Genomic DNA, 25,295 nt, shown 5'->3' on the forward strand with positions numbered 1-25,295 from the left:
AAAAAATTAAACATTTCCTTTTGGTTTAAACTCAGAAAAACATTGTACAAGAACCTAGGTGGATAACTGTGAATTCAATCAAGACCACAGCTATGATGCTAGAAAATCTTCAATTCATTGTTTCCGCCCCAGGTTTGATAGAGAAACCTCACTCCCCCAACTCTTCAGAACCCTGAGGCCAGCCCCGCTCAGACTTGCTTACCTGGTATCTTCTAGGTCCTATGGCTGCCATCCAAATGCCCATGCTTACGTCTTCACCCTGTACATGTCCCATAAAGTTTAAGTGCAAAAGTTTAAATGCCATTTCATCTGTAAAGACAATGCCACCCCCATTCCCATAATAAATAATCTTTCTACTTCTTTGTGTTATAACTATTCTAATATGAAATGCTAAGCATGTATTAACACTGATAGACAAAGTCAAAGCTAGTGGCTGTGAACAGTGAAGTGTACACACCGCAATGAAATAACGCTACACACACTACCGCGAGCAGCCAGCTGTCTTCTCATGGACCTTAAACTTCCAGCACTAACACTAGCAAGGAGACAGTGGACCCGCTAACTAGGCAGAGTTGTTTATGGACACTGTCACCAGGCTCAGCAAAAAAGAAAGCACTTGCCTACAGTCTTCCTTCTTAGGATATAAATCTTTACACTCCTCCAGGGACTATACTTGTAAATACAGGCTTAAGATATAATAAGTAGGCGCAAAAAAGATTTAGAAATAGAATTTAAAGCCAAGATTTCAGGGCTAGGAGTGGATCCCTAACCTGTGAGGGGTGATTCCTATACAGAAAGAATAACGTGCTTTCCCCCACCGTGAGCTGGCTCTGCTTTCAGTGACGGGGTAGGATGGAGTGTGGCGCTGATGCCACTTGCTTTGATGGGTGTACTCTTAGGTCAGAAATCCTTCATTACCTGATAGGTCTTTAACCTCCCCGAGTTGCTGGCCAGCCAGTGGACGATGTCCCTGGAGATCACATACCCTGACCCACACGCAAAGGCTGGGTAAGCAGGACTGGGGTACTCCAGCTCCTGCCACTTTCCGGTTCGGTCAACTGCCCAATTCAGTCTGAAACTGAGAGGCAAAATAAGTTGGCTTCTTTTTGTTGGTCTGACACATATCCTACCACTATTAAGTTTGACTTCTTTATTATCACTACAAAGGAATAAACTGTAGAAGTGAGGAAAGAAGGAGGAAAAAATATTTTTTTAGTCTAAGGAAAACCATTATTTATCTAGTGGGTATTTTATATAAAAGACTGGTATATTAAATTCTCTCAAAGTTGCATTTGTGGAGTTTCTGAGTGGAAAGTACCGGATCATATTGTGTATATACACTTAAAAAAAAAATCTCACTAATCCATATTGTATTCCTGAAGAAACACAGAAAATGGTTTCAGAAATGTGTCACAAATTTATTCTCACATAGTGTGCAGCAGCTTCTAATTTGAGAACCACTTTTTTCTAGGGCATGAGGATAAAGGCTACACCATTTTCTCTCCTTCATTACATTAGAGGTTTTTCATTTAAAAAAGTTTTTTTCCCTCTAGTTGTAGATTAATAAAATATAGTAACCCAGGAGCCTAAGAAGGAAATTTCCTGTCTTAACCACATTTTTCTTATGAAAAATGACTTGTGTCTTTCATTCTAAATTAATTACAATTGATCAGGTGCATGAATGCCATGGGCTAATAATGTTTAACTTACTTTCCCCACCAAAAATTAGGCCCATCCAGATTCTTGTGGGCAATTCTATTAAACACAGCTTCGACGTCTATGTAACAGTCGTCATCCGTCTTTAGCAATAAATCAAAGCTGGTTGTTTCCACAGTCCTGTTGGCAAAAGGGATACGCAAGTCAGTGCGTCCATACGAGGAGAAAGGAACACCCATGCGGTGACATCCTAAGATTTTCATTAAAAATTGCCCCTCTCCTGTCTACTTTCTCATGTTCTTATCCTCCAATGCTGAGAACACCTGCTCTGACAGAACGCCGCTGCTGCCAGCAACACTCCTCACCTGATACTCACTAACTGGCAGAAAACAGAGAAGCACCAAGCCGATTTCAAAAGGTGCAAAGGAAAATGAACACAATGAAAACAAGGTCTGCCTTAAGTGGAACACAGCACCCAGCAAATGCTTCCTAGGCAGTGCTCAGGCCAGGCGCGCCACGTTAGCAAACGCTGGAACCCTGCTCCCGTGCACTTAATAAGGGAGGCCCAGGATGAGGGGGCGGCATCACAGCTGGTCATCCGTAGAACACTGTTTGCAACAGGATGCATTCCAGGCTACTGTTTACATCACAGGCAGATATTTTATGGGTTAAAAAACTGAGTTATAACAGTGAAACACATTTTCCCTTGGACACAATTTCCAGCAATTAAACTATTACAGACGACCTTTTGGAAGGCATGGGAGAATGATTTCATTTATCTAGACATAAAAAATTACATAATGGCAACTAGAGACTAAATTGATTCCTTCATTTGACATTGACAATCCCTGTACATCTTTGTTAAAAAACCCAGAGTCTTGCTAGGGAACCAGTCAGATGACAGAAATCTGGAGAAAGTTTCATTAGGTCAAAGAACGGTGAATTTAACAATGGGTCCACACCAAATAGCATAGCCCTGTGCTTCTAAAGTTTATTTCTCATTAACAGCATGAGGCATATAATATTTATTTGCTAATTAGGAATAAACTTTTGTGGTAAAGGACCTGGAAGTCACTGATGCATCAGCTGAATGAAGAAGAATGAATAATGAAGCTTTCAGTTACGGTGTGGAGGGCAGATGAGTGAGCTAGGCTATTGGGAAGCAGGTCCCAAAGCACAGCCCTGTTAGGTCACTGAGGTAACCCAGGCAGGGATAATGGCCCCAAATAGACAGTGGCAGTAGGGACTGAGGGGAGAGGCTAAGATCTCAGAGATATGCAAGAAGTAGAGAAAATAAAACAAACTGAAGGTAAATCTAAACTAAATTGAAATTCCACAACTGAAAATCAGCTCCCTGTGGCAAGTCCATGAACTCCACAGTCCTGATTTCCCATTTTCTGGACCTCCATTCCCACTCCTCACCTCTTTACATCCTTGCTTTGGCCCCATTTACAACAGGAACCCCCCATTAGTGGCCTTGAGCTAAAAGAAGCTGCTTTTTCTTACTACAGCTGTCCAAACTTAATCCTGGCATTCTAGGCACACCCAGATTTCCAACTCTTATTTATATCTGCACTTACCCACAAGATGACTGCAAAATTATATTAACTTGCCCCAGCTATGAAACGTTACCTTCCGTAAACTAATTAGATCGTCTGTCCCTCAGGACCAGGGATCCACATCCATCAAGTACTCGTTAATTGCCCACTCTGCCCAGGACAACAGAGAAGAAAAGAAAGGGACAGACTTGGGCTCACCAAGAAACAAGCTCACTGATAGTTTTAAAAGACAAAGATGTGAATGCACTTTATAGGTTTAGTCTAGACGGAGACAGAGTTGAAGGTTTTAGGTCTACAGTGAGGGTAGACAGTATCAGGAGGCTCAGCAGCAAATTATGGGATCCTGGAGTAACTGATAATATGAACAAGTACACATACATAATAGTAGTAACAGTTACTATTGTTATTGTTGCTATTATTGTTATAATGGTAGGAATTACAACTAACATCCAAGAAATACTGGAGGGTCTGGGAAGTTATAAATATGACAGACTCTAAGGGTTGTTGAATTTCATCTTATATAAAAGTTCTGGAATTAGGGCAAGTAGTTTTTAAATGAGTGGAGCAGAGAATGGAAATATAATGTGGATGTTCAGTTGAACAGAATTCAGATCAGAAAGCTGGTTGCAAGTGACTATAACTGGGGGGTTTATGTAGGTGGGTATGAATACAACTGAAAATGGGCCATTTTCAAACTCATTGATTTGCATCTAATGTTGGCTTGAGACAACCATGGCAATAACTCAAAGTGAATGGGATGACTCAAAATGAATCCATTTTTGCCTTGTTTGTTTCTAATAGATTAATGTTATTCTCATTATGGATCTGCTAATCTAAATAAGGAAGCAGCAGCATTTTAGAAGGTCAGTCCTCACAAAGCAGGATACAACAGATCATATCCCAGGTGGTCAGGCGTCTTAGGTTCGTTTGTTTTTTAAAACAACTCAGTGGTTTGATGTTGATAAATTGTTTCTACATCGAAAGAACAATAAAACAAATTCTAACTACCCAACAGTTTTTACAACCTACCATCTATAGAAGTTCAGTAACTTTGCAGGAACATTTCGATAAGTGTCCACAACATCCACAAAAACAATATCATCATAGATACTGCTTTCCTCCTTCAGTAAGGCATCCTCCTCATGGAGATTACTTATATGATCAATAAGTCTTTGAGGGCGAGAATGCAGGTTTTGTAAGAGAGCATCACCTTCTAAAAAGGAAAAGGTCAAAGTTGGAGAAAAATGCTATTGCAAACTTAAGAGCCAGAACCTGTAACATTATGTACACTAAAACGCTTTTCCCAAGGTAACCTGACAGAAATACAAGTGTGTTAGGAACTCTGAGGTGGGAAAACGGGAACTCAGGATACACTCACTTTGGAGAGCAATTCAGCAATATCTAGTTAGGCCAAACGTGTGTGTACCATCTGACTCATTAAGTCCACTAGCACATAAACCCCTAGAGATATTATTTTACATGTTTACAAAGATATTCATTGCAGCATTGTTTGTAACAGTGAAAAAATGGAACCAATTTAAATGCCCACTGATAGAAGAACAGCTAAACTGTGGTATATTCACGTAATGCAATACAGTAGTTAAAAAAATTAACTTGATCTTGCACGTTAAGAGGAATGGCACTGAAAAATAACACTGAATGAGAGAAAGTATACTGCTAGTTGCTATAAACAATATGATACCGCAGATCAATTATAAAAATCAATTATAAAAGACTCTGATCAAAACCATATGTATTTAAAGATAGGTACATATGTAGTAGAAAGCAGAAAAATAAGAATGAGAAGGGCACACAGGAATTTCAGGACAGCAGTACCCTCTCCGAGGGGAAGAGAGAGGACAGGACCAGGGAGAACAAGAAGGGAGGGGGCTTCACCTGCATCTGTAATGCTTTATTTCTTTAAAAAAAAAAAAAAAAGGAAGCAAATATGACAAAATGTAAACATCTGTTAATTCTGAGCAATAAGTATATGGGTGTTTCTTATAGCTCTCTATTTTTTTTTTTTTTAAAGATTTTATTTTTTCCTTTTTCTCCCAAAGCCCCCCAGTACATAGTTGTATGTTTTAGTTGTGGGTCCTTCTGGTTGTGGCATGTGGGACGACGCCTCAGCATAGCTTGATAAACGGTGCCATGTCTGCACCCAGGATCCGAACTGGTGAAACCCTGGGCCGCCACAGCAGAGCACACGAACTTAACCACTGGGCCATGGGGCCGGCCTCCTATTGTTGATGTGTTTATGGTACTTCTGTGCTTAGAAGACATTTTATTTACCACCTTACAAGCTAATGAATCGTTTGTCACATTTGTGCAGGGACTGTCCTCAGATTTTATGGATTTAAGGCAGCAATTCTTTCACAAGGGCAGGAGTTTCTCACATGCCTCAATCAAACCGAGAAAAATTCTGAAAAAGAAAAAATAAGTGGCTGAGGGGTGAGGAAAGAAAACTAACACGTAGTTTAGCACTGTACTTCTTGTAATTGCAAACAGAAAGACTAGGGGATGGAATCTGAAGACCTGTATCTGATTTCTGCCTCTGCTACTATCTGTGAGACGTGTGACAATTTACGAGTCTCTGGGCCTCAGGATTCTCGTCTGTAAAAGGAGGAGCTGGACTAAATCAGTGGTTCTCAGGAACGCCTACTGAAATACAGACTTCTGGACCCCAAACCTAAAGACTCAGCAGGCCTGGGGTGGGGCCCAGGAATCTGTGTTTTTACCCTGTGTCTTCCTTTAACCCTGATGCCAGTGGACCACAGCCTACTCTTTGAGAAGCACAGGACTAAAGGACCTCAGGTCCCTTTCAGCTCTTACATTCTACTGTAATATCCTTTCACTTTAATTTAAAGATAACGAGAAATATACACAATTTAACACTTGAAAGAAAGGGAAAGTGTTATAAAATTGTAGTGACAGGAAAATGGTTGGAAACAAAATGAGAACAGAAATGAAATACAGTCTGTTTAGATTAACAAATTACACATTTTGTTTTATACTGCCTCTAACTGAAAAATATCAGTATGAAGTAATCTATCCATGTGTTTTAAATCGACGATCTGTTTACATTCTATTTAAAAGAATCGTATGGTTTATAGCTTCTCCAACTTTGGAGGCGTCAACTCTATCTAGGGAGCTTGTTAAATAAATACAGCTATCTGAGCTCCAATCCTGAAGATTTTCACTGAAGCCTGAGGTGCTAATGCCCAACAAAACTGAGAACTTGTTACTACATCATTCTCCTGAAGAGCACTCAGATGCTCAGATTTAAAAAAATTAATTTAGAGGGTCAGCCCTGTGGCCAAGTGGTTAAGTTTGTGCACTCTGCTTTGGCAGCCCAGGGTTTTGCTGGTTCGAATCCTGGGTGCAAACATGGCACCGCTCATCAAGCCATGCTGAGGCCGTGTCCCACATGCCACAACTAGAAGGACCCACAACTAAAAAGACACAACTATGTACTGGGGGGCTTTAGGAGAAAAAGGAAAAATAAAATCTTAAAAAAAATTAAGTTATGCTTAGATTTTCAGATATATCCAGTACATGAGAAGATAATCTATCCATTTTAATTCTTTTAGCCTAAAACTTAGTTATTTCATTCTTGTTTGAAAGGAATTTTCCTCACCCAAACCTTATTCCTTTAGCTTCCTTGAGAGAAAAATTATGACAAACCCTTGTTCAGGGTACAGGAGCTGCTCCCTGTAGAACAGTTTAGTGCCAGAAGTCTCAAGGGCCCCTCAAACTAGTTTTTAAAGACTCCTGATGGTACTTAAATTAGCTGGCAAAAGAAAGGAAGCTGCTAGACATTAAAGTCAGATGGTGTGTTACACCTGTACCTGGTCCCCAACTGCAAGCTGCTTTCGGAAACTGGCCTGGCCTCCTTATCTGAGTTTTCCCCAGTGCTGAACCATTAGCTAGCCTTTCGGAGCTAGGCTGATACCTTCCTTGGCAGAGTGGTCTCATTGTTTCATGAAAAATCTCTGGACTAGAATTAAGGATCCCTAAATCTTTCATCTCTATTTCTAATGGCAAGTTTGGTGGGCAAAGGCTATGTTCCTGCTCCAGCCTACCCTTAGGGGTGATGTAAGAATATAAATGCTTCTATGAGGAAACACTGTATAAATAAAGATGTTAGAAATTAAAAGAAAAAAAGCCATAGTCCATTTGCATCCTCAAACTACATGCAGTGGCCTCAAAGAGAGGGGTGTCCCATCCCCAAGACTGCACTATCAAGGGAGTCCCCTGAAGACTTGCCTCTAAGAATATGGCCTCTGCTTTCCCCAGTCACTGAAAGCCTTCAAGGAAGCTTGGTCCTAATTCTTTTACAGGAATCCATGGTCTGCAGAACTTTGAGAGGTCAGACAGAAGCACCACTGGGCATCTTTGCTCCATAAGTGATGCTCAAGGCAGGTCACACAGCAATTGCATCAACAATAGTTTTTCTTTCTTTTTTTTTTTGGGTGAGGAAGATTGTCCCTGAGCTAACATCTGTGTCAATCTTCCTCTATTTTGTATGCAGGACACTGACACAGCATGGCTCGATGAGCAGTATGTAGGTACATGCCCAGGATCCAAACCTGCAAACCCCAGGCCACTGAAGCAGAGTGCACTGAACTTAACCACTATGCCACTGGGCCAGCCCCTAGTTTTCTTTCTTAAAGATCACTGACATAGAATTCTCAGGAACTCATAGATGTGGATATTTAAGCAAATATCACCCAAGAATACAAACATAGCCACTTCTATTCCTATCATAACAAATTCCCTCTAGAGTTTTAAAGAAATTTTTAAGCTAATGCCTCTGACCCTAACTTTTAAAGGACTCCCAACAAACTCATCCTTCAAATAAGATATATTAGGAAAAGCATTTAAAAAACTGTAGTCCATAAGATAGAGACCTTACATTTAAATATTCACATTATGAGGAGAGAGTATACATGAAGCGGGAGGGAAAGCTGAGTCCACTGAACCATCTCCAACAGAGGGACAGATAGAGAAGTCAAAATATACCATGCGTGGGTCAGAAAAACAAAGGGTTCTTCCCTTCTGACCGATAAGCAGCACTAAGCCCAGTGCAGCTACAAGGCCACGGTCTAGTAGTTTTGCAGAAACCCTAACCCTAACCTGGCTGTAGGGACAGCCAAAGCCACAGCCACATAGGGCCAAGAAAGTCCAAAGTCACTAATTTTTTAGGATCAGCTTTATGGTGAAAGATTGGACACTTTCTTTCTAAGACCAGGAACAAGACAAGGATGTCTGCTCTCACCACTTCTACTCAACATTGTACTGAACCTTCTAGCCAGGACAATTAGACAAGAAAAAGAAACAAAAGGAATCAAGATTGGAAAGGAAGAAGTAAAAGTATCTTTGTTCTCAGAAGACTTAATCTTATATATAGAAAATCCTAAGGCACCTATTATACATAACTATTAACTAATCAATGAGTTCAGCAAGGTTGCGGCATACAAGATCGATATGCAAAAATCAATTCTATTTCTATACATTAGCAATGAACAATCTGGAAATAAAACAACTCCACTGATAATAGCAGCAAAAAGAATACATATTTAAGAAAAAATTTAACCAAACAAGTGTAAGATGTACTCTGAAAACCACAAAACATCATTGAAAGAAATTTAATAAGACAAATAAATGGAAAGACTTCTCCTGTTCATGGATCAGAGAATATTGTTAACATGGCAACACTCCCCAAAATGATCTACATATTTAATGCAACCTCTTTCAAAATCCCAGCTGGGTTTTTTGCAGAAATTGACAAGCTGATCCTACAATTTGTAAGGAAATGCAAGGGACTTAGAATAGCCAAAACAATCGTGAAAAAGAACGAAGCTGGAGGACTCGCACTTCCCAATTTCAAACCTTACTGCAAAGGTACATAATCAAGATGGTGTAGTACTGGTATAAGGACAGACATACAGATCAACAGAATAGATTTGAGAGCCCAGAAACAAATCCTTACATTTAAAGTCAGAAAAGTACAGTAAGTAGCTTACTGGTTGTTAGGGACTAGGGGGAGGGAAGAATGAGGACTGCTAACGGGTATGAGGTTTCTTTCTGGAATGATGGAGATGGTCTGGAATTAGAGCAGATGGCTGTAGAACTTTGAATATACTAAAAAACATTTAATTAAACAATTTAAAAGAATCAGTTGAATGGCGTGTGAATTATATATCAATAAAGCTTCTTTTGTAAATGACAAAAAAAAATAATCACCTTTTATGTCAAAGTATAGGGTAAGATTAGGTACGTGAGAGTCAGGACGCTTTTCAACTTTCGACAGGCCGACTCACCCTGAATGGTGTAAATAAAACCCCCTGCAACTCCCTCCACGCCTTCCACGAATCCAGGAGGCAGTGCACCCTCCCCCGCCTGAAAGAGAGGAGAACCGAAGCACTCAATGTTCCATTAGTACAAATACATTCCTTACATTATAAAATCGATGTGGCAAAATTCAGCGTATTACTCTACAGCAGATAAATCCATCCAAGATGCTGGTGCATAGACTTACACTATCAGGACAACATCAGTATTCTATTCTTGTCATCTGATTGCAATATTAAAGATCACATATACACAGCAGGCCATACAGTGCTCAGAACTCCAGCTGACGTACATAGAATCATGCATTCTTGAATTTGCTACCATAATAGTACAAAAACCAAACCAATTTTATTTTACATCCCAACCCTATCACTTAAAAAAAAAGTTATTATTACCTTTGATTTCTTGGAGACTGAAAATTCCCCTAAGTTCCAATACAGCTAGGCACATTTTAAAGTTAGGTTACCGGGCAGAGAAAAGCCCCTCTGAATAAACAGTTCAGACAGCGCCCTACTATTACTGATGTCATTGAAGGTGCCTAGAGACTATTGTGCCAACAGCCAACAAGGGTCCTTTCCACCTTTTAGGATTGGAGGATCTTTATTACTAGAGATTTCTCTCTCTTCATCTCACAAAATACCCAACGGCCTTACTCAAAGTGAAGTGTTCCTCCGCTGTGTGTTGCACACCAATGTGGCTGCTGTGGGCAGACAGACTGTCACAGTTACGCTCCAGCACGCTCACAGCACTTCCTGCACACTCTCAGCTCTCCAGAGGGCCACAGCTTGGCTGTTCCTCTTTTGAACAGATCTTCTCAGCAGAGCTGTTCTGTACAAGCAATGCTCTAAGGCCAGCAGAGAGAGAGTGCTCTGAGGTGACTGTAACTTACTCAATTTAAAATACAGTTTGTAGCTGAATGTGCAGGAAATTTCTAAAAGTGAATGCTGGAGATTCCAACTTTGTAGTTCCATAAAAGGTTGTATACTCTTTATTTTATTGTATATTCTATATATTATTTTGGGTTCTTTAGAACTTGATAGTACTTTTTGTCTATTAACTTCTATCTAAAAGGTCACAGCTTGGCTTTTTATTTTGGTTTTTAAAATGTTCTGACATTATCACTTGCTGGTCAGGGAGCCAGACTCAGGAACACTTTCAGCTCTATATATTTACGATGAAAACCTTCATTTGCACATGGGGTTCTTAGGGCAGGCTCCTAAGTTACCCGCCTTTTTCTTCAGGTTAGCAGAGTGTTTCAGCTTCTGTAGCCCTCTACAACTGTATTTACCCAGAGCAGATCACTGAGTCTTTATATTTGAACTTAGTCCTCAACTCAGAAGTAAACTGGTTTCCTTCTGTGTAACCAACTCAAAACTATAGAATTCTGGCACATTTTTGATATTTTCAAGTTTCAAAGACAGAAAAGGAAGCAAGATATTTAAGGCACTTGCCTTGAAAATAAGGAAAAAAACTATAAATTCCATAAAACATTCTATCTTAAACACAGGACTTTTCATAATAAAGGATGAAATCCTAAACATGGACAACAAGGCTAAGTTTGTAATTACATATGAATGTGTGGGTCTGGCTGCTGAACGTCTTTATTCCTCACCGGACTGTAAGTTCCACTGTGGGCCAGAAAGGGGACTATTTTCCCACCACTGTGCCTGGCTTACAACAGGTGTGCAGTAAATGTTTTCTGAACGGGTAATAACACACCACATGACATTCATTCCAAATTCAGGCATTAATTCATGTGAATAAGATTAATATTTAATGAAAATATACTAAGCTTATGAATTTAAATGCCAAGTGCCTTCCTAATCATTAGAGCATCAAAAAGAATGGAAGATTGTGTCTATGACACAACCACACACACGACTTGTTGATTTATAGTTTGTCATTTTAAGTTTGCTTAAACCTTCTTTATCAGTCTACATTTACCTTGAGAAATTTACTTGTTAGACTGTTTTAAATTTGAAGCATATTTGAATAAATGAAAATTATGAGAGGCAGCAATCGCAGCACTATAAACGAAAGCAAACAATCTTTTATTTTGAATACTATTGAGCAAGTGTTCTTAAAGAATAAAAACTATTGAGAAATAAAACACCACACTTTTTTAAAAGCATCAATCTTAAGGCAAAACCGTATATTTACTAATGGAGTTACAAATCACAGACCATTTGAGTTTTTCATCTTTGCTATGGTGACTCAACATTTCCTACTGCATACGTTCTAAAACGTAAATCTAAAACATTGTTGTTCCCTATTACCTGGATTGGTGTACAAGTAAATTTAAAAACACTTTCATATATTAAAAAATGCTAAAGAGTGCCAAACAACCTTAACAAAAGGGAATGACTTACTGTAATGACTCTGAGAACTCCCCCTCCATCATTTACTGTCACTTTGTGGAGATTTCTTGACACAAGGCCTTGGAGGTCTTGGCTCTCCCACACGATTGTACCTTCAAAGCTCTTTTGTGGAAAGATGAACAGAGGGTCAATTTCTTCATTTTCTGTCATTTAGGTTTCAAGTAAGTTTTCAGAGAAAAGTTTATTTTCTTCTAAGATGTATCAGTTAAAATTTTTATCCCACAACTCTAACATACCATTGCTAACATTTTGGTGTATATCTTTGATTCATTTTTTTTTCATGCACCTCTGAAAAAACAATTACAAAGACTATATGGACAATTTTGCACGCTGCTCTGTCATTTCCCACTGTGTCAAAGCCTTTCTTTATGCTACTGCAGCTGTTACAGCCATTCTTTTCCCGTCTGTATAACATGCCATTGAGCGGACGTTTCCCGATTTACGCAAACATCTCCCCACTGTCAGACACTGGGATGCTACCAAGCCTCTACAAATATAATGTGAGGTATGTTTTGGTGTAAATGTTTATTTTCCCCCATACTTTGTTTTTTGTTTAAAATAAATTCCCAGAGGTGAAATTATGGGACAAGAAATAGAGATATTTATATGGATTTTGGTACACATTACCAAACTGCTTTTCAAAAGCAATCTGTACTAATTTCTAGAGTCATGAGCAATTTATGAGGATGCCAACTGCATTGTGCTTTTCCCAGTATAGGATGTTAGTAAAAGAAAAGAAGTTTAAGCTAATTTAGTAGATTAAAATAATGATTCCTCACTTGTGTTTTTTTCATTTCTAGTGATGTCTGTGAATTATATAGTCTCTGCTGGAATTGCCTTGTCATGCTTCTTTGTCATTTTGCTATTGAGTTTTATATTTTCCTTATTAGTCTGTGTGAGCTTTTAATAAATTCTTTTTCTTTTTTTTTTTTTTTGAGGAAGATTAGTCCTCAGCTAACATCTGCTGCCAATCCTCCTCTTTTTGCCGAGGAAGACTGGCCCTGAGTTAACATCCGTGCCCATCTTCCTCTACTTTATATGTGGGACGCCTACCACAGCACAGCTTGCCAAGTGGTGCCATGTCCACACCCGGGATCCGAACCAGAGAACCCTGGGCTGCCGAAGTCAAACGTGCGCACTTAACCACTGTGCCACTAGGCCAGCCCCTGGTAAATTCCTAATCCTGTGCATATTTTTTGTGCTAAAAATTTTTTTCAGAATTGTTTGCCACACAATATTACAGGGTGGGTTTTTTTTAAATTCAGACATCCATAAGTTTTATCCTGTCAAATATGACAAGCTTTTCCTTTGTGATCATTACTATTAAATTCTGAACTGAGAAAGTTATGTTCCCACCCCCCAGGTTTGATATACATTTAAATTCTGTCTTTTAATTTCTCCATGGTTTCCATTTTTTTCTTTTTTTAAGATTTTATTTTTTTCCTTTTACTCCCCAAAGCCCTCCGGTACATAGTTGTATATTCTTCATTGTGGGTCCTTCTAGTTGTGGCATGTGGGACGCTGCCTCAGCGTGGTTTGATGAGCAGTGCCATGTCCACGCCCAGGATTCGAACCAACGAAACACTGGGCTGCCTGCAGCTGAGCGCGCAAACTTAACCACTCGGCCATGGGGCCAGCCCCTCTATGGTTTCCATTTTTAATATCTGCCCTCAGCTGGCTCCTTAGTACTGCTCAGGTCTCAGCTCCACTGTCATCTCTCAAAGAGGCTTTCTCCAGAGATCCAACAGAAGGCAGGCAACTCCCAATTCTATTTCATCAACCTGTCTTATTTTCTTAGTATAACATCATTCTGATATTTCTTGTTTATTTTTCTATTGTCAAACTAACTGCTCCCACTAGAATATAAGCACCACAAAAGCAAGGATCTTGTCTATCTTATCAACCGCTATAGCCACAGCACCTAGAAAGGCCTGACATATAACCGGCAATCAAAAATATTTATTTAGGGGACGGCCCCGTGGCGGAGGGCCCGAGATTTTGCTGGTTCGGATCCTGGGTGCGGACATGGCAATGCTCGTCAGGCCACACTGAGGCGGCGTCCTGCATGCCACAGCTAGAAGGACCCACAACTAGAATATACAACTATGTACTGGGGAGATTTGGGAGAAAAAGGAAAAATAAAACCTTAAAAAAAAAGTTGACTTAATAAATAATATTCAACTCAAGATCAATTAGAATTAATTCTGGTATAGAGTATGAGATAAAAGTTACAGCTTTCATATTCTAAAAGAAATTCATGGATTAAAATTAAGAGACAAAGTACTTTACAGTAATGTCTCATTTAGCCAGCTTTATAAGGAAACCATACAAAATTGAACTTGTTCAGTAAGCTAGGTCAGTGGTTTGCAAGCTTTTTTTTAAGCAATAAAACTCTTCTTCTCTACCAAGACAGATAAAAGCACTGAAAGAATCCATATTCCTTGGGCAGTTTATCACTTGATATTCAGCGAATGTATCCTTAATCTTTATTATTGGTGAAACTCCTGCTGTGTGCTGTGGAGCCCAGGGTTCCTCGGAGCAGATCTTGCAGGCATACTTACTGTCATCAATTCTTAACCTTTGAAACAGAGAAAATGAGGCCTACCTCAAAGGGTGTTTTGAGGAGTAGTGATAACGAATATAGTGTAGTATCTTTGCTCAGCAAAATATAGCTTTATCACCACTAGAGGCACACAGAAAGTGAACTGCCCCTTTAAAAGATTCCATTTTCTTAGCTTTGAAATCGGTGTTGATTATTTCTATACTTTCCCTGGGTGGCCTTAACTCTCTACTGAACTTGATGTCAAACCTCAATTCTGTAAAAATAAAAGACATTCTCACAAATAGATATATACACAGAAGGAAAAAAAAATGGAAAAACTACACTAAATAGGCTGAACAATAGATGGGTGACGACATATTCTTTTAACCTTTCTATATTCTTGTCAAGTTTTCAACAGTGAATATGTATTACTTCTACACATTTTCTTAGTTTAATAATCAGGAAAAAATTTTTTTTAACTAAACATATACATACAACTAAGTAAATGTGGGGGGTCAATCTTCTTTCAGACACGAGCCATTGTTTAAACTTTTGAGTGTCTACTATGTACAGGCTGTGGGCTATGTGTTTGCAGATTAAAAGAAATAACATAGCCCGTGGCTTCAAATAATCATAATATGCCATGATAGGCTCAATAAGGAAGGAAAGTCATTCTGCTTGAGGAAATCACAACTTCAAATGAGTAAGAGAGCTAAGTCTTGAAGGAGTTTGAGTCAGAAAAGTGGAGGGAGATAAAATAACACATCAAAAGGCCCAGACTTGAAACAGTGCTGCATATTCAGAACAATGTTGAGTAGTTTAGTATCGCTGAAGCACAAGGCTGAGGAAAAGGAGAGGTAAAAAGTAGGCTGGAGATCGCCTCTGTCTGCTATAACAGAAAGTCTGTCCTGTACCTTGGAGGCTTTGGGAACTACTGAAGGTTCCAGGCACAAGAGTGACAACAGAGTAGAGGTTGGTAGCGAGAGTGGTAATCAGGCTATTACAAAAGTCCAGGTGAGAAGTAAGCATCCATCATTCAGAAATTATGACTGCCCACTGAGAAATTAAAGATGACACAAATAAATGGAAAGATATTCGGTGCTCATAAATTGGAAGAGTATTTTAAAATATCCATTCTACCCAAAGCAATCTACAGATTCAATGCAATCCCTGTCAAAGTTCCAATGACATTTTTCACAGAAATAGAACAAGCAATCCTACAATTTGTGTGGAACCACGAAAGACCCAAATAGCCAAAACAATCTTGAGAAAGAACAACAAAGTTGGAGGCATCAGACTTCCTGATTTCAAGCTACATTACAAAGCTATTGTACTGAAAACAGCATGGTACTGGCATAAAAACACAGATCAATGGAACAGATTAAACAGCCCAGAAATAAACTCATGCACGTATGGTCAATTAATTTATGACAGAGGAGCCAAGAATATACAGTGGGGAAAGGACAGGCTCTTCAATGAATGGTTTTGGGAAAACTAGACAGCCACATGCAAAAGAATAAAACTAGACCACTATCTTACACTATAGAAAAAAATGAACTCAAAATGGATTAAAGACTTCAACTTAAGACCTGAAACCGTAGAACTCCTCAAAGAAACAGACAGTAAGCTCCTTGACATGGGTCTTTTTTTTCCCTTTCTGCTTTTTCTCCCCAAATCCCCCCAGTACATATTGTATACTTTAGTTGTGGGTCCTTCTAGTTGTGGCACGTGGGATGCCACCTCAGCGTGGCCTGACAAGTGGTGCCATGTCCGTGCCCAGGATCTGAACCAGCAAAACCCTGGGCCGCCATAATGGAGCATGTGAACTTAACCACTCGCCCACGGGGCCAGCCCCATTGACATGGGTCTTGTTGATGATTTTTTGGATTTGACACCAAAAGCACAGGCTACAAAAGCAAAAATAAACACAGGTGACTACATCAAACTAAAAAGCTTCTGCACAGCAAAGGAAACTATCAAGAAAGTGAAAAGGCAACCTACCAAATGGGAGAAAATATTTGTAAATCATGTATCTGATAATGAGTTAATATGTAAGATATATAAAGAACTCATACAACTCAATAGCAAAAACCCAAAAATCCAATTGAAAAATGGGCAGAGGATGTGAATAGCATTTTTCCAAAGGAGACACACAGATGGCTAACAGGTACATGAAAAGGTGCTCAACATTACTCATCATCAGGGAAATGCAAATCAAAACTACAATGAGATATTACCTCACACCTGTCAGAATGACTAATATTAAAAAGACAAGAAATAACAAGTGTTGATGAGCATGTAGAGAAAAAGGGACCCTTGTGCACAGTTGGTGGGAATGTAAATTGGTACAGCCATTATGGAAAACCGTATGGAGGTTCCTCAAAAAATTAAAAATAGAACTACTGGGGCCAGCCTTGTGGCCGAGTGGTTAAGTTCACACACTCTGCTTTGGCAGCCCAAGGTTTCACTGGTTTGGATCCTGGGCACAGACCTAGCACCACTCATCAAGCCATGCTGAGGTGGCGTCCCACATAGCAGAACTAGAAGGACCTACAACTAGAATATACAACTATGTCCTGGGGGGCTTTGAGGAGAAGGAAAAGAAGAGGAAGACTGGCAACAGATGTAGCTCAGGGCCATTCTTTAAAAAAAAACAAAAAGAACTACCATATAATCCAGCAATTCTATTTCTGGGTATTTATCTGAAGGAAATGAAAACACCAACTTGAAAAGATATCTGCAACCCCATGTTCACTGCAGCATTATTTACAACAGCCAAGACATGGAAGCAACCTAAGTGTCCATCGATGGATGGATGGATAAAGAAGATGTGGTGTATATATATACATATACATACACACACCCATATATATGTATATATACGCAATGGAATATTACTCAGTCATAAATTAGAAGGAAATCTTGCCATTTATGATAACATGGACGGAACTTGAGGGCATTATTTTAGGTGAAATAAGTCAGACAGAGAAAGACATATACTGTATGATCTCACTTATATGTAGAATCTTAAAAAATCAAAACAACAACAAGAAGAAAACCAACCCAAACTCATCAACACAGAGAACAGATGGCAAGGGGTGGGCGAAACGGGTGAAGGTGGTCTAAAGGTGCAAACTCCCAGTTCCGACATAAACAAGTCCCGGGATGCAATGTGCAGCATGGCGACTACAGATGATAATGCTGTATCATACATGACATTTGAAAGTTGTTGAGAGTAGATCTTAAAGTTCTCATCACAAGAAGAAAAAATATTTGTAACTATATGTGGTGATGGATGTTAACTAGATTTACTGTGGTGATCATTTTGCAATATGTACGTAAAACACTGAATCATTTTGTTGTACACTTGAAACTAATATGTTATATGTCAATTATATCTCAGTAAAAACAAAGACTGCCCTTGAGTTGAACTAATTAAACCCTTACGCTAAAGAAAATAACGTTTCTAATAACTGAGAAGAGCTCTAAGATTAAAGGCTAATTAGCAAAATCAATACCTTAAAACAATATATCAACTGGCCACTACAGGAAAGCAGGGATAAGAGAGAAATTTTGGCAATGTAGCAATGTCCAAGGGGAGAAAGAGGCAATAATTGGAAGATATAAAGCATTCTGGTCACATCCAACCTGAATGAGACAGCTCTCTCAAACACCCACATCCCGAACTTACAACTAGGATATACAACTATGGACTGTGGGGCTTTGGGGAGGAAAAAAAGAAAAGTGGAAGACTGGCAACAGATGTTAGCTCAGGGTCACTCTTCCTCACCAAAAAAAGTGATATAATTAAAATAAATGAATAAATAAATAAATAAATAAATAAATAAACACCCACAGCCCACCATTGTAATCAAGTTCAATGCCCAAATCGAGCACTGTTCAGATTCACTTCTTTAGGTGCCTTGACATACCAGGAAGGAGATTCATAGACAGGGGTCACAAGCATTCAAATCATTCTAATGAGTTAACACTCACTAAAGATAAATGAATTGACATTCTGGATTATACAGTGATCTTCTGTGAATTTATATAGTATCATTTGATGCAAATTTTATCTCTAAGTGAACTAACTGGAATGTTAGTGTTAAGACCTGAAAGCTAAGTCCTACACTGTTGACTATGTGAGGCTGCTTTGGGTTAATCGTGTGTCCTTCTCCTGGCAACAATGACCTCTTGCCCTTGGTATACTTTATTTTCTTCTAAAACTTTTACAGTGATAAAGTTTGGAAGGACTGATACCAAATATGTTTAAGGAGAAAGAACTGACTTAGTGAATACTTGCATATAACAATTGAGGATAAATCCCACAATTCTTGTTTGGGTGCCTGAGAAAAAGGAGATGCTATTACCCAAGAACAAAAATACAGGAGGAGAAGAGAATGAGTGGGATGGAGATGATATTACCATTACAATGGCCATGGGACATTCAGGCGGAGAAGTTCAGTAGGCAGCTGAAGCGTGTATGGAGTTCACAAGAAAAATTCAGGCTGTAGTTACAGATTTAACAGCCATTAGCAAACAGGAGGTAAGTGGATGAAATTGGCTAGGAAGAATGAGTAAAATAAACAGACGGCTGGGTATCAAATCCTAATGAAAGCAAAGGAAGAGATAATGAACTACATAGGGAAGAAGGACTGGGCCAGACGTGGCTGAACCGAAAGAATGTATATTATATGAGCCGAGAAAAGGGCAACCAACTGGGTAAAGACAGAAACTATCCCCTGGAGTTCCCAGTTAGTTCACTGGTAATCTTAGCGATTATAGTTTCAAAGGAAACATACCAAAAGTAAAAGCTATAGTGACCAAATAAAAATGCCTCACTTTGAAACTACAAATCTAGAAAATATGATGATAAAAAAAGTAATTCTTTCTCCTGTCCACTCAACTAACACTTCTCATTTGACTTGAGATTTCACGGTGACTCCTGCCCGCACCCAACTCCATTTTGTTTGTGATGAGTCATGATACAACATCAACAATGTTGACTAAATTGAGTAGCTGCCATAAAAACTTACTGGACCAAAAAATGATCTTGGTTTACTCACTGGAATTATATAAGCCACCAGTTGTTCAGGGAAGGGAGGAGCTGCACCATCTCCCCCTCTCCTGTACCTGTTCTGGCTCCATGTCACAGCTGAATTTCTATTTCTCCCTGTAATCATAAAGCTAGGCATCTCTTCAGATGCTAAACAACTTGTGTATGGGAATTCCCTGCTAAGATCATAAAACCAAAATAAAAGTTAGAAAAAAACAGCATGGTATAGGTTGGAAATATGAGATCTCATCAATTAGCTCACCCATAACACAAGCAAGCTATCTGCAACCCCTTTCACATGTTAATTCTTCTGTGTTGTATTTCTAATTTGTCATCCAAACCAACAGAGCAGCTTAACTAACTATAATTTCGTGCCTGTAACCATTAACAATTTCTTGTGGATTGGAGAAATCACTACATCTAAAGAATTTCAATTTTCATAAAAAAATAAGGGTGCATGTACCCACAAAGCTAACAATAACGTGTCCAGTGACTCAGGTGAATGAAAACAGTATTTTTATTGAAATAAGTTTCAGGTTTCAACTGGACTACTAAGGAAAATATGGAATTAGAGAAACAAATATTTTAAGAGAAACACAGCAGTCTCCATTTAAATTTGTGACTCCCACTGAGATTTATGCTTCGGCGAGTTACACAATGAAAACATTACAAGAGATTTGCTTACTTGACAAGCTATACTGCTGACACGTTACTCTAGCAGACTGCGAAGTGCGGAGGGAATAAGACGATGAACAAGTCATCTACTTCTCCCTCTCAAACGAATAAACAATCTGTTTTTCTCCTGTCATACTTTGCTGACGATATGCAGGCAAACCACTCATTACTATCATTTTTTTCTGTGCTAATAAGCCCAATTAGGCTTGATGCAGCAAAAATGAATATCTATGTAAAATTAAATATGGTTTTAACAAAAATAGGATTTTGTGTAAAAGGAAATAATATTTTATTTTTAAAATTTTCTTTTTTCTTTTTATAAATCTAATATATATTTATTTCAGAAACTTAGAAAAATAGATATACAAATAAGAAAATGAAAATTATCCATAACCCCACACCCCTCACCCAGGTGCAGTCGCTGTTAAGTAACTGCATGTTTTTACAAAGAAAAAACATTACTCAGAAGTAATGAAAAATTAAGAGTCAATTTAGCTTAAAGCTTAAAGGGAAATAAAGATCACAAGGCTATAGGCACTGAAAGTCTTGGGGCCAGCCAGGTGGTGTAGCAGTTAGGTTTGCATGCTCCAACTTTGCAGCCTGGGGGTTGTGGGTTTGGATCCTGGGCGGGGACCTACACACAGCTCATTAAGCAATGCTGTGGTGGTGTCCTACATATAAAATAGAGGAAGACTGGCACAGATGTTAGCTCACTGACAATCTTCCTTAAGCAAAAAGAAGACTGGCAATAGACGTTAGCTCAGGGCCAATCTTCCTCACCAAAAAAAAAAAAAAAAAAAAGAGTCTTGATAACTAAAACGGACACTGACTCTTTTGGCTGACAACTTCTCATCATTAGTACCTACTGCCAGATAGTCTATCCTGCACACAGACAAGGAAGGCAATGCCTTGCCCCAACTCAATTTTTATTTTGAATAACTTTAAATCTATAGAAAAGTTGAAATTAGGGGCTGGCCCCATGGCCGAGTGTTAAGTTCACATGCTCTGCTTCAGCAGGCAGATCCTGGGTGCTGACATGGCACCGCTTGTCAAGCCATGCTGAGGTGGCATCCCATATGCCACAACTAGAAGGACCCACAAGTAAAAAGACACAACTATGTACCAGGAGCTTTGGGGAGAAAAAGGAAAAAAAAAAAAAATCTTAAAGAAAAAAGAAGGGCCGGCCTGGTGGTGCAGTGGTTAAGTGCACATGTTCCACTTCAGCGGCCCAGGGTTCACCGGTTTGGATCCTGGGTGCAGACATGGCACCGCTTGGCAAGCCATGCTGTGGTAGGCATCCCACATATGAAGTAGAGGAAGATGGGCACGGATGTTAGCTCAGGGTCAGTCTTCCTCAGCAAAAAGAGGGAGATTGGCAGCAGTTAGCTCAGGGCTAATCTTCCTCAAAAAAAAAAAGAAAAGAAAAGTTGAAATTAACACCCAAATCACCTAGACTCACCAACTGTTAACATTTGGTTACATCTGCTTTATCTCTGTCTATATACGTTTCTGTTGTTTTGTTGTTAAATCACTTGAAAGTAAAATGCAGATGTCACCTTTAAATACTTCAGAATGTATCTCCTAAGAACAAGGACGTTCTAAAGGAAAGTAATATTTTTTGCAGGCTAATCAAAATTTGTAAATCTTTCTATAAGGCTGACCAAGATAATAGAGCAGACTCCATAAAACTGTGATTAGTCTGAACTATCAAAGCCTATTTTCTTCTTCTTTGCCCCACATCGTGATTCCTTCCTCTTAGAGTTTCTCAGCCTCGGCACCATTCACATTCTGGGCCAGATAATTCTTTGTTGCGGGGGCCGTCCTGTGCACTGCAGGATGGTCAACAGCATTCCTGGCTCTACCCACAAGATGCCGGGACTACTCCACATCCAGCTGTAAGAACTCAAAGTGTCTCCAGACGTTGCTAAATGCCCAGGGGAGGGGGGCAAACTGCCCTGGGCAGAGAAACACATCCCTTGAAGAACACGACCTCCCAAATCCAGACGAGCAGCAGCAGTAACAAGGAGAGTACACATTTATTTACTGAATGCTTACCATGTGGTGACATGTTCTAGGCATTCTACACGCATTAAATCATTTAGTCCCTAGTAAATAACCCTCTGAATTGGGTCATGTAGCACCTCCGTCTTACAGAGGAGGACACAGACACAGTGAGGTTAAGTAGCTTACACAAGGCCACAGAGCCACTGAGTGGCAGGGCAGGGATTCAAACTCACCCATGCCGCACCCACAGGCGCCCGCTCAGGCACCTGCACCCACGTGTGCCCTCACATACTTACGCACTCCCTGGTGCCTCTCTTTCCTACCTGTGCCAATCCTTGTAAGTCTTTTGTGAAAATCAGCCCTCTGTTAGGTTTCAGACCTTTCTTGATAGCAGCTAACATGATGCTAGTGCTCCTGGTATCCCCAGAATAACACTACTGTCCCTTTGGGACTCACACAAAGTCTGAGACAGGTTCCGCCCACGCTAGTTCTGAGCAGAAAGGAAAGACTCTCTCATCGATGACTTGCTTCAATCTTAAAGGAGCTTACCAAGCGGTTAACACAGGAAAACTGCTTACAACCATGCCTGGCACACAGGGAGTCAGGCAGAGTGTCAGCGTTAGCTCCCCTCTCCCCATGAGGATATGAACTGCTTTAAGGCCCGGGATCTTCGTGTTGTCCTCACAGAGTCCCAGTGTTGGGCACAGACTAAGTTCTCAATACATATTTTCTGAGTAAATGGATAAACAAAACAAAGAATGGCTTCCTTCAGAAACTGATACCCACCACTTGGCCAGTACAACTTACCCGAGCCACTACTCTTAATGACAAGTGAGAGATACCTTTGATGGTAGACAGTTCATTTAACAAGGAAAAAAGTTCATTTATGAAATCTAAAAAGGACACAGGAAAATAGGCATTCTTATATACTGCTAATACAAACTGCCCTCCAGAAAGAAATCATATGCCTTAAAATGTTTATAAATTTGAACCAACAATTCATCGTAAGAAAATAACCAGTTATGTACACAAAAGAGAGGTGTAAAGATGTTCACCAGTCTTTTTTACAACATTGAGAAATTGGAAAATTTTTTCCAGTGTGTTTTAGTTTTGTTTTTATTTAAAATGTTTTTAAATGGAAGTTCATATATAGGTGAAATAAAGGAAATCTCTTCGACATTCACAGAATTAACATATATATTAACATTTCAACTACTTGTACTCAACTTTAAAGATCCACAGCCTACTATAAAATGTGTGATTCTGTTGTTGCACAAGTGTGACCAGTACCCCACAAGACTGGTGGCAGCAAAACATCTCCTGGTGAGTCAGCAGGGCTGGTCACCTGTCTAGGTCGCACATCCTAACTCAGCTTTGATGCTGCAGGATGAACTCTACAGCTGATCTAAAGTGATTCCCAGAGATGTCCAGGAAACTGACCCCACTGTGGTTCCAAAGCGCTGAGTTCAGGAATGCACTTGGGCTAGAATGAAACAGGCTGGAAAGGCTGAGGTTGACAGATGGATGATCTGTTCATGTCCAACTGTGTACCACTCAACCATATTGTGGCTTAACTCCAAGACGGATGAGCGCACTTGGCAGGTCAGGTGGTCTCCAGCACTTACCTACTTAAGACTGGAACCACAGGGACCCTGAAGGTGGCAGTTATGCTTTCAGACATCTTCCACAACTTGGAGAAGTTTTATCTATCTTGGAAATGTGGCTGATCTCTTTGCCATTATCCTGTCTGCTGCTTTCTTCCCCCCATTCTTTAGATAAGTAAACTGTTTCATTTACTCAAATGCTATCTGCATCTGGTCTTTCTATCAATTCATCCCTATTATTATCCTTTGTCATTGAACAGCTATGCAGTTCTCTACTCCACTAAATAAACCATGGGAACATGCAACACTTTTCAAAAAGAGTGGTTTTGGCAGCTTTGAGCCATCCTGAAGCTCTCTGGAGGTATGAATGCAGAGTGCTACATGTTAGTGCATCCCAGTTAGCAGCCTCATCTACCACTCTGGAGAGCTGTCCTGGTACAACAAAACATCAAGTACCTGCCTCTGAAAGCACACATCCAGGCCTAGCACAGTCTTTCATTACACCCTGTACCTCTGGTAAGATGAACTGCTCCACAGGCTTGTACCACAGCCTGTTCACCTGCACACCACAGCTCGGAGGACTAAAGCGAGCAATGAAGAGGGCCTCCTACAAATTGGAAAAAAAAAAGAAAGAAGAAAGACAAGAAGAAATGCTTCATGTTAGATAGCGTATACACAAGTTTTCAAATATCTTACATCTTGCTCAGCTAAATCCTCAATGGCCCCAACAATGGCTACTAACATTGTTCTACTGTGGTTTAGGCATCATTTGGGTTTTCTAGCGCCATCATGGTTACTAAATAAACATATTTAAGATAACCAAAGTTGGCATGAAGTTCTGAAACACTAAATACAATCCACACAACCTTAAAAAAATACCCACCTTGAAATGAGGAGAATTAGGGGAAGTGTGAGGTGTTGTTAAACAAAGCCAACTTATTAGGCTTAACCCCAAAGGGTAAAGAATAAACGGAAAGATCACAGATTTCTAACAGAACAAAGGTACTCACGCATCCCACTTCAAAAAGAACCGTTAGAAGAAAAAACAAAAAAGGGAATATAAAAGAGCACTGATTCTCTTTATGTTTAGTGTTTTCTTTGGGTCCTTCCCAGTTGTTTTAGGCAAGAACATTTCCTTATTCTCATGCCTATTCTTATACACCAACTTACCATAGGGGAAACTTCTGTTAAATCTATCAAGATCATGCAGAAGTTCAGAATTAAGAGGTTTTTAATGGATTGTGTATATTTCTTCCATTAACACCAGTTCCCAGCAATGCAGTAGTAATACTCTTTGCACTGTGACTACCTGTGTACCCAGTGGCATCCACTTTACATTGGGCCTTCCTTGAGGACAAAGATTAATTTCTCCTTGGCTAAAAATACGGCAACTAAAAGTTAAGTCAACATGATCAAAATATTGTACATCTGAACCAAACTACTTGATTTGATAACTCAAACATTATG

At 39.5% G+C, this 25,295-nt stretch overlaps 1 protein-coding gene across 1 annotated transcript in view; it reads right to left on the reverse strand.

The window, feature by feature from the left end:
- B3GALNT2 (beta-1,3-N-acetylgalactosaminyltransferase 2) overlaps nt 1–25,295 on the reverse strand; it is a 50,706-nt gene that overhangs the window by 4,990 nt on the left and 20,421 nt on the right. Inside the window, exons 5-11 of the mRNA XM_046652962.1 lie at nt 24,340–24,435; nt 11,939–12,049; nt 9,539–9,617; nt 4,245–4,428; nt 1,711–1,836; nt 919–1,078; nt 203–259 (exon numbers count right to left, since the gene is read on the reverse strand). Coding sequence (XP_046508918.1) covers nt 203–259; nt 919–1,078; nt 1,711–1,836; nt 4,245–4,428; nt 9,539–9,617; nt 11,939–12,049; nt 24,340–24,435 — 813 coding nt within the window. The remainder of the gene's footprint in view (nt 1–202; nt 260–918; nt 1,079–1,710; nt 1,837–4,244; nt 4,429–9,538; nt 9,618–11,938; nt 12,050–24,339; nt 24,436–25,295) is intronic.

The sequence above is a fragment of the Equus quagga genome, chromosome 2 (assembly GCF_021613505.1).
Source record: "Equus quagga isolate Etosha38 chromosome 2, UCLA_HA_Equagga_1.0, whole genome shotgun sequence".
NCBI classification, from domain to species: Eukaryota; Metazoa; Chordata; class Mammalia; order Perissodactyla; family Equidae; genus Equus; species Equus quagga.